The following is a 16,998-nucleotide window of genomic DNA, read 5'->3' on the forward strand; positions in this document are numbered from 1 at the left end:
TAGTGGAGTGCCACAAGGATCAGTCCTAGGACCTCAATTATTTACCACCTATATTAATGTCTAGGAGGAGGGGGCAGAGTGTAATGTATCCAAACTTGCTAACAATACAAAAATAGGTGGGAGAGCATGTTGTGATGAGGACATAAGGAATCTGCAAGGTTGAGTGAGTGGGCAAAAACTTGGCAGATGGTGTTTAATGCAGGAAAGTGTGAAGTCATGCACTTCGTGAAAAAGCAAAAGGCAGACTATTATTTAAATGGAGAGAGATTCCAGAAAAGTGCAGCACAGAGAGATCTGGTGTTCTTGTGTATGAAACACAAAAAGTTAGCATGCAGGCGCAGCAAGTAATTAAGAACGCAAATGGAATTTTGGTCTGTATTGCTAGGAGGTTGGAGTTTAAAAATAGGGAAGTCTTGTTACAACTGTACAGGGTGTTGGTGAGGCTGTACCTGGAGCACTGTGTACAGTTTTGGTCCCCATATTTAAGAAAGGATATGCTGGCATTGGAGGCAGTTCAAAAGAGATTCACTAGGCTGATTCCTGGGATGAAGGGGTTGACTTATCAAGAACAGCTAAACAGGTTAGGCCTTTTCATTAGAGGTTAGAAGAATGAGGGGTGATCTTATTGAAACATATAAGATTCAGAGGGGGCTTGACAGGGTAGATGTTGAGAAGATGTTTCCACTAGTGGGGGAATCTTTAACTAGGGGACATAGTTACAGAATAAGTTACTCATTTAAAACTGAGATGCGAAGGAACTTCTCTGAGGGTAGTGAATGTCTGGAATTCTCTACCTCAGAGAGTTGTGGAGGCTGGATCACTGGAAGTATTTAAAGAGGAGGTAGATAGATTTTTGAAATATCGGGGAGTTGAGGGCTATGAGGAGCTGGCGCGAAAGAGGAGTTGAGGTCTGAGGCAGATCAGCCATGATCTTATTGAATGGCGGGGCAGGCTTGAGGGGCTGAATGGCCTACTCCCTCCCCACCTCCCCCCCCCCCCCCCCCCCCATTTCTTATGTTCAAACCAGGGTGGTGTGTGGCTTGGAGGGGAACTTCCCATGCTCCGCTGACCTTGTCCTACTAGGTGATAGAGATCGTGAGTTGGAAGGTGCTGTTGAAGGAGCCTTGGTGAATTACTGATGTGCATCCTGCCACTTGAGCAACGCTGTTGGAGTGAGTGGATGTTTAAGGTGGTGGATGGGTATTGGCTGATAGGCAGTACGCTAAATATGGAACTGAGCCACACTAGGATAATGGCTAAGTTTAATCCCTGGGTGGTGCCAAATTACCTGACAGTGTGATAACCTGCCTCATCACCCCCCCGGACTGGGGAGAGGTGTGAACAGCTAGGGGTCCATTGCTTGTGCAAGTCCCGCTACCATTCGTCTGTGCATGCTGATTGGCGAGGACTTTAGAGGTACTGGAGAGCTCATGGAGAGAAACCCAGAGTCGAAACCTTCAGGAGAGGGGGGGGTACAAAATTGGAGGGTGGAGCCGATTACACATTCTATTAGAGTCCAAGTTCGGTCAGGGAGAAAGAGAGGGATTTATATGTTTCTTGAATAGAATGCACTTTTCGCTCTTCCAATCTCGAGAGGATACGAGGTAGTCTAATTGAAAAGGATTAAAATTCTTAGGCTTAACAGAGTGAATGATTTCCCCTGGTTGGAGAGTGAGAACTAGGGGTCACAGTCTCAGGATGAGAGGTTGCCCTTTAGGCCTAAAGTGAGGAAAGATTTCTTCAGCCAGAGGGTTGTGAATCTTTGGAATTCTCTGCACTCTGAGGGCGGCAATTGCACAGTCATTGAGTATGTTCAAAACTGAGATCAATAGATATTTGGGCACTCAAGGAATCAACGGATGTGAGGATGGGAAAGTGGAGTTGAGGTAAAAGATCAGCCATGGTCTTATTGAATGAAGGAGCAGCTTGAGGGCTGGTATGGCATATTCTTTTTAATCCTTTCATGGGATGTGGACGTTACTGGCAAGGTCAGCATTTGTTGCCCATCCCTAATTGCCGTTGAGAAGGTGGTGCTGAGCTGCCTTCTTGAAGTGCTGCAGTCCCTGTGGTATGGGTACACACACACTGCTGTTTAGGGAGGGAGTTCCAGGATTTTGACCCAGTGACAGTGAGGGAACGGCCGATATGTTTCCAAATCAGGATGGTGTGTGGCTTGGAGGGAAACTTGCAGGTGATGGTGTTTCCATGCATCTGCTGCCCTTGTCCTTCTAGGTAATAGAGGTCGTGGGCTTGGAAGGTGCTGTCGAATGAGCCTTGTTGAGTTGCTGCAGTGCATCTTGTAGATGGTACACACACTGCTGCTACTGTGTCCGGTGGTGGAGGGAGTGAACGTTTGTGGATGGGGTGTCGATCAAAGGCTGTTTTGTCCTGGATGGTGTCAAGTTTATTGAGTGTTGTGGGAGCTGCACTCACCCGGGCAAGTGGGGAGTATTCCATCACACTCCTGACTTGTCTTGTAGATGATGGACTGGCTTTGGGTTGTCAAGAGGTGAGTTACTCACCACAGAATTCCTAGCTTCTGACCTACTCTTGTAGCCACAGTATTTATATGTCTTCAGATTCTGGTCAATGTTATTGCTAAGATGTTGATAGTGGGGACTCTGCTGTTATTTCCTTTCTTTTGGAGAGAAAAATGCTGAGAAGAGCAGCCAGTTGTTATTTTAAAGTGGATGTCAACTGGATTAGCCATATAAATACTGTGGCTACAAGACAGGTCAGAGGCTCGGAAGTCTGCGGAGAGTAACCCACCTCCTGACTCCCCAAAGCCTGTCCACCGTCTACAAGGCACAAGTCAAGAGTGATGGAATACTCTCCACTTGCCTGGATGAGTGCAGCTGCTACAACACTCAAGAAGCTGGAAGCCATCCAGGACAAAGCAGCCCCGCTTGATTGGCACCACATCCACCACCTTAAACATTCTCTCCTCCACACAGTAGCAGCAGTGTGTGTACCATCTACAAGAAGAACTGTGGCAACTCGCCAAGGCCCCTTCTACAGCACCTTCCAAACCCACAACCACTACCATCTAGAAGGACAAGCAGATAGATGGGAACACCACCACCTGCAATTCCCCTCCAAGTTCCTTACCGTCCTGATTTGGAAATATTTCGGCCGTTCCTTCACCGTCACTGGGTCAAAATCCTAGAATTCCCTCCCTAACAGCACGGTGGGGTGTACCTACAGCACATGGACTGCAGCGGTTGAAGAAGGCAGCTCAGCACCACCTTCTCAAGGGACAACGTATTTTCTCTTTTATTTGAACCCTGGCAGCTGAGGGGTGATCAATTTTGATTTGCTGTTTCTGGTCAATTTTCCCCTCCAGTTTTGTTTTTTTTTGTGTGGGCATGTCCTTGATGCAGGGAGCTGTGAAAATTCAGAGGAACGGGATGTTGGAAGGATGAATGCGGTGTCGGGAGGATCGAAGCGAATTGTATATGTCCTAGTGCATTCATTAGCCTCGACAAAGTTCCCCTGAACCGTGTCATCGTCTTCTGAAAGCACCGTGCACCTCCTGACCACAAGCAGTACCCCAAAGTTTTCCATAATAATTTTTCAAGGCTAGTTTTGAAAATTGGTTGTGGTGGGAGGCAATGGCTTGGTGGTATTGTCACTGGACCGGTAACCCAGGGGTAATGCTCTGGGGACCCAGGTTCGAATCCCGCCACGGCAGATGGTGGAATTTGAATTCAATAAAAGCCTGGAATTAAAAGATCTGATGATGACAGTGAAACCATTGTTGATTGTCATTAAAAACCCATCTGGATCACTAATGCCCCTTTAGGGAAGGGAAATCTGCCATCCTTACCCGGTCTGGCCTACATGTGACTCCAGACCCACAGCCCATGTGGTTGACTCTTCAACGCCCCCTGAACAAGGGCAATTGAGGGTGAGCAATAAACTCCCATTCCTCATATAGAAGCAAAATACTGCGGATGCCGGAGATCCAAAATAAAACCAAAGTGTTGGAAAAACTCAGCAGGTCTGGTGGCATCTGTGGATAGAGAAACAGAGATAACGTTTCGAGCCCAATATGACTCTTGGAAGACTCCTGATGGCTGCTGAACGGCACAAACTCTGCGGTGACTCTCCCTCTCTAGGGTTATGCGAGGAATGGCGAGGTCCAAAGGGAAGCCAAAAGTCACAAGGCATCCCTGCCCCAGCAAGGAGAAAAGGAGGAGAACAATGAAAGACCAAAGACACAGGCTGGTTGGTCTGGAGTGGCTCACAGAGTGGGATGTGTGTCAATGCCCAAGTGTTCTCTACAAGTGAACAACACTGGCAGACTCTGGATAATCAGACCAAGATATGCAGTTATAAAGCAGCCCTCACTGAATGTCTTCTGTGTAGTGTTTATTTACAGGACTTAACTTTTTGTGTTTGAATTTATCTTGCTCTGAAGAAAGGTCATTGGCCTGAAACACAATGTTTCTCCGCACGTACTGCCTGACCTGCTGAGCCCTCTCTGTTCTTGAATTCAGATTTCTAGCATCGTCACCAGTGTGTTACTTTGCCCATTGTGAGTGAATTGTGGAATTCATAATCTGGGGAAAATTGACGTGAAGCAGGTGAAGATGGAATCCAGCCTTTTTTCATTTTAAATTTGAGGCTAACGTTTTGCTGCCCCTAGTTCTCCGCAGTACCACGGTGTTTGGGATGGGATGTGGCATGGGTAATTTTACCCCAAGCTTCCAAGATGCATAACATTCAGCAGTTGTGGCGCAACAGAACCTGGATGAAACTTGCTACCGAATGGAGGGGTTGAGGTTAAGAACATGGTTGCATTTAACAGGAAACTAGAGAAGTGCACGAAAGAAAAAGAAATAAAGACATCGTCTTATTTTTTTTAAGAAACTCCCCCTGCTCTCCTTCCTCTACAGGTCTGGGGCCTTTGTTTAAAATCTCATCAGATTGTGGCCCCTCTAACAATGCAGCACACCTACATTTCTGATCCTCTACCCTTTCTGTGCCTTTAAGGACATAGGGTGGATAGGAAGGGACTTTTTCCATTAGTAGAGAGGCCAATAACCACGGGGTTTAGATTTAAGGTAAGAGGTAGAAGGCTAAGAGGGGAGGTGAGGAGAAATATTTTTCAACCAGAAGGCTGTGGGAGTCTGGAACTCACTGCCTGAAAAGGTAGTTGAGTCAGAAACTCTCTTAATGTTTAAGAAATATTTAGATATTCACTTGTGTTGCCATAGCCTCCAGGGCTATGGGCCAAGCGCCGGAAACTGGGATTAATGTAGTCAGTTCTCTGTTGACCGGCATAGGCACGATGGGCTGAATGGCCTCCTTCTGTGCTGTAAACATCTATGACAGTGCGGTGCTCCCTCAGCACTGACCCTCCGACAGCGCGGCGCTCCCTCAGCACTGACCCTCCGACAGCGCGGCGCTCCCTCAGCACTGACCCTCCGACAGCACGGCGCTCCCTCAATACTGACCCTCCGACAGTGCGGCGCTCCCTCAGCACTGACCCTCCGACAGCGCGGCGCTCCCTCAATACTGACCCTCCAACAGTGCGGCACTCCCTCAGCACTGACCCTCCAACAGTTTGTGCGGCACCCCTTCAGCACTGACCCTCCGACAGCACGGCGCTCCCTCAGCACTGACCCCTCTGAGAGTGTGGTGCTCCCTCAGCACTGACCCTCCGACAATGCAGCGCTCCCTCAGCACTGATCCTCTGTCAATGCGTCACCCCCTCAGCACTGACCCTCTGACAGTGCGGCACCCCCTCAGCACTGACCCTCCGACAGTGCAGACCCCTCAACACTGACCCTCCGACAGTGCAGCGCCCCCTCAGTACTGACCCTCCGACAGCGCGGCGCTCCCACAGCACTCACTTTCCAACAGTTTGTGCGGCGCCCCTTCAGCACTGACCCTCCGACAGTGTGGCGCTCCCTCAGCACTGACCCTCCAACAGTTTGTGCGGCGCCCCTTCAGCACTGACCCTCCGACAGTGCGGCGCTCCCTCAGCACTGACCCTCCGACAACGCAGCGCTCCCTCAGCACTGACCCTCTGACAGTGCGGCACCCCCTCAGCACTGACCCTCCGACAGTGCAGACCCCTCAACACTGACCCTCCGACAGCGCGGCGCTCCCTCAGTACTGACCCTCCGACAGTGCGGCGCTCCCTCAGCACTGACCCTCCGACAGTGCGGCGCTCCCTCAGCACTGACCCTCCTATAGCACAGCAACCCCTCCTCCCTGGCACCATCACCTTGGATCATGGGGTCCAGCTCTCTGGAGTGGGATGTGGAGCTACAATGATCTGACTCAAGAAATGGGGAGAGAGGGTGCTACCCATTGAGCCATGGTGGACCTTTACAATGTTGACAGGGTGGGAGAGGAGGCTCGTGTGGTGCATCTTTGAGCAGATAGGCCGAATGGCCTGCTTCTGTGCTGTGAAATTCCATGCGAAATGACAATGAAGGGTTAACGTTTCCCCAGGAACTGCAATCCGGAAGTTCTGGCCTTTGATTGATGGGGCCACTGACCAATCGGGGGACGGGCCGCGGAAGTTGCTACATTGCCTGGGCCAATAGGCGGCGAGGGGGCGGGCACTTGCAGGGACAGGAATGGCTGCGCCCATGGAGGTGACATGAAGACTGGTCAGAATGGCTGGGGCTGCTTGGACTCTGTCTGCCAGGAGGTTGGGGCTGAGCCGTTTCAACAAGGTCTCAAAGCCTCACCTGAGAAGCTGCTGGGTCTGTTGAACTGCTGCTTTATTTACTAAATACGAATCCTGTTACTCTGCTTGAAGGCCTGAAATAATTTAAATCCTTTGTTGTTGACTTTCGTTTCACAGTCTTAGGAAACACTGTTCTGTACTCACATGATATGTTGTGTGGTGGGGGGGTGGGGGGGGGGGGGTGGAGAGAGAGTTGCATTTTGTACCTCTAGGATACAGCTGAGCAAATCCCAAGCTCCAGCCCTGTTTAACTGTTCTTAACAGCCTTTAGTGTGGAAAAGCTGGCCCATTGTGCCTCTGTCAGGTCCTTACTGGAATAATCCCAAACCCAGCTCACTGCCTCGTTGTCCCCCCCCCCACCCCCTCACTATTTTGTCTTCATCTGCTTCGTAAGCTCATAAGAAATTGGAGAAGGCCATTCAGCCCATCGAGCCTGCTCCGCCATTTGATAAGTTCATGGCTGGGCTGGCTGTGGTCTTAATCCCACTTTCCTCCCATAACTCTTGTCCCGCTTGTCAATCAAAAATCTGTCTAACTTGGCCATGAATATATTTAATGACCCAGCCGCCACTGCTCTCCACAGAAGAGAATTTCAAAGTCTGAACGACCCTTTGAGAGAAGAAACTCCTCCTTATCTCTGTCTTAATTTTGAAACTGTGCCCCTAGTTCTAGATTCCCCCATGAGGGGAAACATCCTCTCAGCATCTACTCTGTCAAGTCCCCTCAGGACCTTTTATATGTTTCAATCACATCTCTTCTCATTCTTCTAAACATTGAGTAAGGGGCCCAACCTGCTGTTGTCATAAGACAACTCCTTCATCCCAGGGATCAGCCTAGTGAACCTTCTCTGAACTGCTTCCAATTCAAGTATATGTCCCCTTAAGTAAAACTGTACGCAGTACTCCAGGTACAGTCTCACTGACCCATGTACAGCTGCATATTTATACTCTATTACCCTTGCAATAAAGGTCCACATTCCATTTGTATTTCTAATTATTTGCTGTACCTGCATGCTAACTTTTTGCAATTCATGTGCAAGGACGCCAAGAGCCCCCTGTTCTGCATTCTGCAGTCTCTCTTCAGTTAAACTATATTCTCTATTTCTATTCTTCCTGCCAATGTTGACTACCTCACATTTCCTCATGTACTACACCTGCCAAATTCTTTGCCCGCTCACTTAACCTATGTCCCTTTGCAGACTCTTTGTATCCCCCCAACAACTTGCTTTCCTACTAATCTTTGTATCATCAGCAAATTTGGCTACAATACAGCCTGTCCCTTCACCCAAGTAGTTAATATAGACTGTAAATTGTTCAGGCCCCAGGACTGATCCCTTTGGCACTCCACTGGTTGCAGTTTACCAACCTGAAAATGACCCATTTATCCTGACTCTGTTTCCTGTCAGTTAGCCAATCCATGATCCAAGCTGATATATCATCTCCAGCACCTTAAGCTCTTATCTTGTGCAGTTAACCTTTCTCGTGGCATCTTATTGCCTTTTGGAAATCCAAATACACCGCATCTACTGGTTTCTCTTTATCCACCCTACTGCTTACACCCTCAAAGAACTCTAAATTTGTCAAACACAGTTTCCCTTTTGCAAAACCATGTTTTCTCTGCACGGTTGTATGATGATTTTCTAAGTATCCTGTTGCTGCCCCCTTAATAATGGGTTCTAGAACATGGCCAATGACTGATGTTAGACTAACTGGCTTATAGTTTCCTGCTTTCTGTCCCCTGCCTTTCTGGAATAGAGGTGTTACATTTGCGGCTTCCCGATCCAGAATCTAAGGAATTTTGGAAGATTACAGCAAATGCATCCACTATCTTTGCAGCCGCTTCCTTTAAGACCCTAGAATGCTGGCATTCAGGTTAGCCTTGAGTACCATTAGTTTTCCTAGCGCTTTTTCTCGTGATTGTTTTTAAGTTCCTCCCTCCCTTGTGCCTCTTGATTTTCTACTTTTCTTGGGATGCTTTTCGTATCTGCTGTGAAGATAGATAAAAAATGCTAATTCTAAGTCTCTGCCATTTCCTTGTTTCCCATTACTAATTCCCTAGTCTCATCCCCTAAGGGATCAATGCTTAGTTTAGCTACTCTCCTCCTTTTTTATATACTTGTAGAAGTTTCTCCTGTCTGTTTTTATATTTCTTGCTAGTTTCTCTCATCTCCAATTTCTCTTTCAGCTATTTTTTTATTTAGTCATCCTTTGCTGTTCTAAAGTTTTCCCAATCTTCTGGCCTACCACTAATCTTTACAGCACTGTACAACTTTACTTTTTTTATATACATTCGTTCATGAGATGTGGGTGTCACTGGCTGGGCCAGCATTTATTGCCCATCCCTAATCACCCCTTGAGAAGGTGGTGGGTGAGCTGCCTTCTTGAACCGCTGCAGTCCCTGTGGTGTAGATACACCCACCGTGCTGTTAGGGAAAGAGTTCCAGGATTTTGACCCAGCGACAGTGAAGGAACGGCCGATATATTTCCAAGTCAGGACGGTGTGTAACTTGGAGGGGAACTTGCAGGTGGTGGTGTTCCCATGTGTCTGCTGCCCTTGGCCTTTTAGGTGGTAGTGGCCGAGGGAGTCTACAATAAAACTCCTAAATTAGGAAGGTCGGAGGATTGGGTGGGGGGGAGGAAGGTGGGAAATCAACCACCCTTGATCGTTACCCCTTCTACATTAATAGAACATCCCCAGGAGCTCACTAAAACAACTGAGTTTACCGTAGTGCCTGTAATGATACAAAACCTCAGCGTTTTATGAGTGTCGAGAGTCAAGGTCAGAGGAAAAGTGTCGGAACTCTTGGAATCATTGCATCATGGAATGATATAGCACGAAAGGAGGCCATTCGGCCCATTGTGCTAGTGCCACCATCGTGCCTCCATCATGGAGCTATTCAATTAATCCCACTCTCTGGCTCTTTCCCTACAGTTTTCCCCTTTAAATATCTATCCAGTTCCCTTTTTGAAAGTTACAATTACATCTGTTCTGTTTTCCAAAAAGATACTTCATTCATAAAAATATCTAAAAGAGCATTCCAAAACATTTCAAAGTGGTCATGAATATTCAGTAATATTCAACTTTTCTCCACAGGGCCTGTTGCACTCCCAGTTGCCTCAGTACAATTGTATTTACTGTATACATTCAATGGCAAGCATACAGCCGAAGGGATTCTACACAGTTACCAGCCCCTTGGTGCACTACGGCTGAAAGGCCTTAGACGGCTTTTTTCCCCCCATTGCGTCCCTGCGGCAGCTGCCCCCAAGCCTTAGTGCATCCCTCAGTATGTGGTCCTGGACCTTGGAATGTGCCAGTCTACAATACTTAGTTGTGGACATCTCTTTAAACTGGAAAACCCCAACAGGTTTCGGGCAGACCAAAAAGTGCCTTTCACTGAGTTGATGATCCTCCAGCTGCTGTTGATGTTAGTCTCCAGTGTGTGTCCCTGGGAACAACCTGTAGAGCACAGAGTCTTGCATCATGTAGCCGCACAGGGTGATGAAAACCACCGCATCTCTCTCCGGACCTTCTTTGCGAAGGCATGTTCCAGAAGGCGGGGGATGGTCCCTTCCCCACCGCAGCCACTTTGAAGGCAGCGTGTGGTATTTGTTCATGGGATGTGAGTGCCTGCAAGCTCATTTGTTGCCCATCCCTAATTGATCTTGAGAGCACTTGAGTCAATTTGGCCTGGAGTCACATGGAGGCCAGACCGGGTAAGGATGGGAGATATCCCTCCCTAAAGGACTTTAGTGAACCGGATGGGTTTTTATAACAAATCGATGATAATTTCATACACAAAAACAGAAAATGCTGGGGAAAAACTCAGCTGGTCTGGCAGCATCTGTGGGGAGAGAAACAGAGTTAACATTTCGAGTCCATGTGACCCTCCTTCAGATGGTCTTCTTCAGTCGTACAGACTAGAAACGTTAACTCTGCTGCCAGACCCGCTGAGTTTTTCCAGCATTTTCTGTTTTTGTTGCAGATTTCCAGCATCCCCAGTACTTTGCATCTATTATAATGACGACTTCATGGTCACCATCACTGAGACCATAACTTTATGTTCCAGATTATTTCATCAATTGGATATAAACTCCACCAGCTGCCGTGGTGGGATTTGAACCTGTGTCCCCAGAGCATTCACCCGGGGTCTCTGCGTTGTTAGTCCAGGGACATTACCACTACATCACTGTGTCCCCTCCACACACACACACACACACACACACACACACACACACCACACCCCCCCCCGGCCCCACTTAAGGCCACACTGCCCAGATCGCACATAATGACCCCCTTCTCTTTTCGTTGACAGCGGACAGCAGAAGTTGCACCTTGGAATGAACACGTGGGCAAACGTGACAAAAACCACTGTGAGGATGGTGGTGGCACAGAGGTAAGTGACACTGGGTCAGGGGGACGTGAAATAACAATTGAAGCCTTCGTTTCCCTTTCATTGAGCGATGCAGAACAGAATGAGGTCCTTTAGTCGGGCACACTCCAGCCTCTTTGGTGAAGCTCTTCCATTAACCTCACTTTTGCCGATTTGAGGCAGGCTGTGTTTCCTCCCCTCTCCGGCTGTCCTTGCTTGGAGATTTAAGTTCTTCTTGTTCCACCCCCCCCCACCCAGGGGAAGCCTTGGCCCTGGTACGTCACCGAGCGACTGCTGCGGTTTGAGAAGCTGAAGGCGGCTCAGGATGAAAGCCTGCGCGAGAGAGTTTCGAGAGAGAGCCGGACGATTGAGGTCAGGCTGTCGGACGGGAGGAGCGTGGAGGGCGAGTCATGGAAAAGCAGCCCGTATCAGATCTCCAGAGCGATCAGGTCAGAATATTACAAAGCATTTACAGCACCGAAACAGGCCACTCGGCCCCTCTGCTTCACCCTGGTATTCATGCTCCACACGGCCCTCCTCCCACCCCCCCTCCCACCGCACCCCCCCCCCCCCCCCCCCCCACCCTCCTCTTCACCTCACCCCTCAACATATCCTTCTATTCCATTCTCCCTCATGTGTTAATCCAGCACCACCCCCCCCCCCCCCATATTCTCTGGAGTTTCGAAGGATGAGAGGTGATCTCATTGAAACTTACAAAATTCCCCCAGGGTGGAAGTGGATAGGAAGTTTCCCTTGGCTTTATGAGTCTAGAACGGGGGTGGGGGGGAGAGACACAGTCTCAAAATAAGGGGCAGACCATTTAAGACTGAGATGAGGAAGAGTTTCTTCACTCAGAGGGTGGCGAACCTTTGGAATTGTCTGCCCCAGAGGGCTGCGGAGGCTCGGTCATTGAATATGTTGAAGACTGAGATGGACGATTCCTACATATTAAAAACTTATGGGGATACTGGGGCAAATGACGCCGAGGTAGATGATCAGCCACAATCTGTTTGAATGGCGGAACAGGCTCGATGGGCCAAATGGCCTACTCCTGCTCCTATTGCCAGTGTTCCTATAATCTGTTTGAATGGCGGAACAGTATCGATGGGCCAAACGGCCTACTCCTGCTCCTATTTCCATTGTTCCTATAACCTCAATAGAGTGGCTCCAGGGGACGTGTGACTTCAGTTATGTGGAGAAACTGGGGCTGTGCCCGCCCCCCCCAACCAAATAATCCCCCCCCACACCCCCTACACAGAGCAGAGAAGGCCGAGAGGAGATTTGCTGTGTTCAAGATCATGAAGGGTTTGATAACATCAATAAAGATAAATTATTTCCACTGGAGTACAAGAGGCCCCCCCCAGATGATTGGCAAAAGAGCCAGCAAGGAGATGAGGAAGCTCCTGTTTTACACAAGAGTTACTGCGACCTGGAATGTGCCGCTCGAAAGGGCAAAGGTGGCAGGTTCGCTAGTGACTCGGAATGGGATTAGGGGAAATACTGGAGAAGGAAAATTTAATAAGGCCATGGAGAAAGAGCGAAGCGGTGGGGGTGGTGGTGTTGCAGCAGGTCACACAGGGAGTCAGAGTTGCTCTGCACCTTTCACGTGCCTGCTCCAGTCTGGAGCTATGGATAGTGATGGTGGAGGCTCCCGGCTTTCTTTCCATCACGTGGACTGACTGGGAATCTCTCCCGCTCTTACCGCCCGCCTCCGGCGTGCGTTGGACGGATTTGCAGGCTGACACTCAACCTGCTTGCCCGCGTTACGGGCGCACCTTCCTTGACCATCAAGCCACGGGGCGGGACTCCAACCAGGAACCTGCAGCTCAGAGACAGGGACGCTCCCCACTGCGCCACAGGACCTCAGAGAGAGAGAGAGAGAGAGAGGTGGGGGGGGGGGGGGAGGAGGAGCGGGATGAATCAGGTGGCACCAGAACAGGCACGATGGTCCAGAAGTCTGCGGTGTATCGTTCGCGGACCAGGAGGGAAAGCTTTTCATTCCTCTTCTCGCTCTTTTTTTTTTATGTATTGTTCTGTTGGGTTGTCAGTCAGGGACTGTCGGACAGTGCGGTGGTAGCCCGTGTAAACGGAGAGCTGTGGGATCTTCACCGCCCCCTGGAGGGCGATTCGACTCTGGAGCTTCTGAAATTCGACAACGAGGCCGCGAGGGCGGTGAGTGCGGGGGTAAACTCGAATCCCAAACTGGCACCTGCGTGGGGGGGGGGGGGGGTGGGGGGGGGGGGCGGGGGGTAAGAGCTGTAGAAGCGTGGAAAACTCTGCATAAGATCACGAGGAGGTTGTTTAACCCCCTCGAGCTTGCCTTATAGGAGCAAGAGGAGACCGTTCAGCTCCTCAAGCCTCTTAAGCCCCACTAAAAGCCCCCTCTTCCCACAGCCTCCCCATCCCGTTAGATCGTGGCTGATCTGCATCTTCTCTGTCTGTCTGTCTGTCTGTCTGTCTGTCTGTCTGTCTGTCTGTCTGTCTGCTTTGGTTCCGTGGCCCCCTCAACACACGAGGCAAATCAGATCAAGACAAAATGGTTCTTATTTGCGCCCGTTCATCCCTCCCTCTCCCAGTGGAACATTTGCAGACAGCACGTAACAGTTACAGCATGGCTTCCTGTTCCGATATATATGAATGTCCTGTGAAGTGGATTAATTAAAGGAAGGGATTTGTGAGGCATGCAGCACAGGGATTGAATTTACTGCAGTCACTAAGCACTGCGATCTGGAATTGGTTAGAGTACATTTTACTGAAACAAATCACTCAAACCCTATACTTGAGCCTTCCCCCTCCGCCCATCCCCCCCCCGCACCCCCCCCCCCGCACTGCCAGCCCCTCTTCATCTCACCCCATCAACATATCCTTCTATTCCTGTCTCCCTCACGTGTTTATCCAGCTTCTCCCCCCTTCAATGCATCCCTGCGATTTGCCTCGATCACCCACTGTGGGAGCGAGTCCCGCATTCTCCCCGCTCCCCCCCTCGCGGGAGCGAGTCCCGCATTCCCCCCGCTCCCTGGGTAAAGAGGTTTCTCCTGAATTCCCCATGGAATTTATTAGTGGCTGTCTTCTATTGACAGTCCCCAACAAGTGGAAACGCTTTCCCTAAGTCTACGCTGTTGAGTCGATTCATCATTTTAAAGACTACTAATCAGGTCACCCCCTCAGCCTGCCCTTTTCTAGAGAAAATATCCCCGGTCTCTTTCCTGATAATTATATCCTCTGAGTTCTGTTCCTGTCCTTGTCGATCTTTGAGCCGCTCCTTGTTCTGGCGTTGACCTTTCGACTTTGTGCCCCTCTTGTTCCCCACCCCCACCCCGGGCAGGTATATTGGCATTCCAGTGCCCACCTGCTTGGCGCTGCCATGGAGCGTCTCTACTCGGGCTTGCTGTGCCGTGGGCCGAGCACAGAGCACGGATTCTTCTACGACATGTACATGGAAGGCAGGTGAGTACGATATCCCCCCTCGGCTGGGCGGAGAGCTCGACTCTCCTACCTCGCGTTGCGTCGTCCCTGTTTTGGAGACTGCCTCCCTCGGCTGTGTAGGGTTCCAAGGACCTCTTTTCCCCCCTCCCCCCACCCCAGCCCTCTGCCGCCTGACCTGCTGTGGGTGGGGAGACCTGTGGTTTGTTTTCCTTGATATCCATCGCTCCACCATTGGCGGCCGTGCCTTCAACTTCCTGGGCTCTGTCCTCTGGAATTCCCTCTGTAAACCTCCCTGTCCCTGTCCTCCCCTCCCTTAAGGCGCTGTGTAAACCTCCCTGCCCCTCTCCCCGCCCTCCCTTAAGGTGCTTTGTAAACCGACCGCGATGACTGAACTTTTGGTCACCTGTCCTCAATATCTCTTTATGTGGTTCAGTGTTTGGAAAAAAAGAAAAACCTTTTCTGTGAACCTCATTTGACTACGTTAATGGTGCTACGTAAATGCAGGTAGCTGTTGATGCCGAAGCCTCGTCTGCCTGCAACGTTGGCAATATTTACTGAAGGGAGGGGAGTCCACCTGAGCCCTCGTCTCAAACCCCAGCCCAAAAAAACAGATGTACCGGTCATGCATGAAATTTGCCGTTTATGGGATCTTGCTGTGCACAAATCGGCTACGTTGCTTCCTATGTTGCAACAGTGACTATGCTTCAAGAAAGTAAACTCATTGGCTGCGAGAACCTTTGGGATGCCTACGGGGGTGTGATTTTACGCTGGATATAAATGCCTGTACTTATTGTTTAGAGCGCGCGCTGTGTTCACTGCCAGCTCAGCTCAGCTCAGCTTCACCTGTCCTTCCCCCTCCATCCCCCAAACAGACCTGTCCCCAGTCGCGATTTCCCAGAACTGGAAAGAATCTGCAAGTCAATGATGGGAGAGAGGCTTCCTTTCGAGAGAGTGGAGGTGCGTAGGGAGGAGCTCTTCGAACTTTTCAAGGTATGGACCGGGGACGGCAGAGAAGATTTGTGAGTTTCCGCACAATGGAAGGGCGATCTCGTTTGAAAAAAAAAAAAAAATTGTTTTTCCTCCTTTAGTACAGCAAGTTCAAGTTACGATTCATCGAGGACAAGGTGACGACACCGACAGCCACCATTTACAGGTAACCCAAACGTGACACACCGGCGCTGATTTCCAACCACGGGTTGTAAAAGTATTTTGACGTGCTACTCTTTTTTGGTCTCCGTGCCTCCATCTCTCTTCTGAAGGTTACAGGCTCTTTGGTGGGCTGCAGGCTCCCAGAGGCATTGCTGCCCTCGGGTAACTCGCCCAGGAAAGCCAGGCTTCACGTGCAAGCCTAGGCTGTTCGACCGTGGGCAGCAACGCACCCGAGCCTGACCCTTGTCTTCACCTGGACTGCTACTTTTGAGCGGACATCACCGCCTTGTGGTCAGGCGCTCCGAGCGATCTTTCCCTTTGTCAACCCAGGGATTATCCAACCATTTCCAAGCCCCACAGCTACTGGACCGAGGTAGGCTGACACAGCACAGGCTAGGGACTGAACCTAAAAGGCCGTGGTCTGCCTGACTCTTAAGGCTGTGATGGTTATTTGGGAAACCCCTCGAGTGTAACGCCTTTAGAGTAGTAAAACGCCCCAAGGCACTTAACAGAAGCACCGTTAAACAAAGCATTGATGCCGAGACACACGAGATATTAGGGACAAAAGCTCAGTCCTAGAGGTCGGTTTTAAGGAGCATCTTAAAGGAGGAGAGAGAAAGAGAGGGGCAGAGAGGTTTAGGGAGGGAATTCCAGAGCTCAGGGCCCCCCCCAGGCAGCTGAAGGCACGGCCGCCAATGGTGGAGCGATGGAAATCGGGTGGTGGGGGGTGTGTGTGTGGGGGGTTGGTGGGGGGGGGGATGGAGCAATTTCAGAGGGGTCGAGGGGTGGAGGAAGTTGCAGAAATAGGGAGGGGATGAGGACCATGGAAGGAATTGAAAAAGAATAATAAGATTTTTAAAATTTGAGGCATTGTTGCAACAAGAGCCAACCTTATTCCTGATGAGCACAGAATGGGTGAACAGGACTTGGGACGAGTTAGGATACAAGGGACCATATTTTTTGGATATTTTTATGTTGCCCCTCATGGGGGATTCTATAACAAGGGGGTACAGTTGCAAAATTAGGGGTCTCCCATTTAAGATGGAGATGAGGAACTTCTCCTCTCAAGAGGGTTGTGAGTCTGTGAAATTCTCTTCCCCGGAGAGCAGTGGAGGCTGGGTCACTGAGTATATTCAAGGCCGAGTTAGACAGATTTTTGATCGACCAGCGAGACGAGGGTTATGGGGAGGGCAGACAAGAAAGTTGAGTTGAGACCACAACCAGGTCAGCCATGATCTTATTGAATGGCGGAGCAGATTCGAGGGGCCGAATGGCCTACTCCCCCCGCCCCCCCCCCCGCCTAGTTCTTGTGTCCTTACTTGTGGAGGTTGGAAGGTGGGAAGCTTGG

General features: G+C 50.0%; 1 protein-coding gene across 2 annotated transcripts in view; it reads left to right on the top strand.

The window, feature by feature from the left end:
• The first annotated feature begins 6,574 nt into the window (after positions 1–6,574).
• LOC121272915 (threonine--tRNA ligase 1, cytoplasmic-like) overlaps positions 6,575–16,998 on the top strand; it is a 41,461-nt gene continuing 31,037 nt past the window's right edge. For both annotated transcript variants that reach the window (XM_041179775.1, XM_041179776.1), the window contains exons 1-7: positions 6,575–6,722; positions 11,019–11,099; positions 11,334–11,524; positions 13,124–13,247; positions 14,401–14,522; positions 15,374–15,491; positions 15,590–15,654. In XM_041179775.1, coding sequence (XP_041035709.1) covers positions 6,633–6,722; positions 11,019–11,099; positions 11,334–11,524; positions 13,124–13,247; positions 14,401–14,522; positions 15,374–15,491; positions 15,590–15,654 — 791 coding nt within the window. In that variant the 5' untranslated portion in view covers positions 6,575–6,632. The remainder of the gene's footprint in view (positions 6,723–11,018; positions 11,100–11,333; positions 11,525–13,123; positions 13,248–14,400; positions 14,523–15,373; positions 15,492–15,589; positions 15,655–16,998) is intronic.

This window comes from Carcharodon carcharias, chromosome 36, assembly GCF_017639515.1.
Source record: "Carcharodon carcharias isolate sCarCar2 chromosome 36, sCarCar2.pri, whole genome shotgun sequence".
Taxonomy (NCBI): domain Eukaryota; kingdom Metazoa; phylum Chordata; class Chondrichthyes; order Lamniformes; family Lamnidae; genus Carcharodon; species Carcharodon carcharias.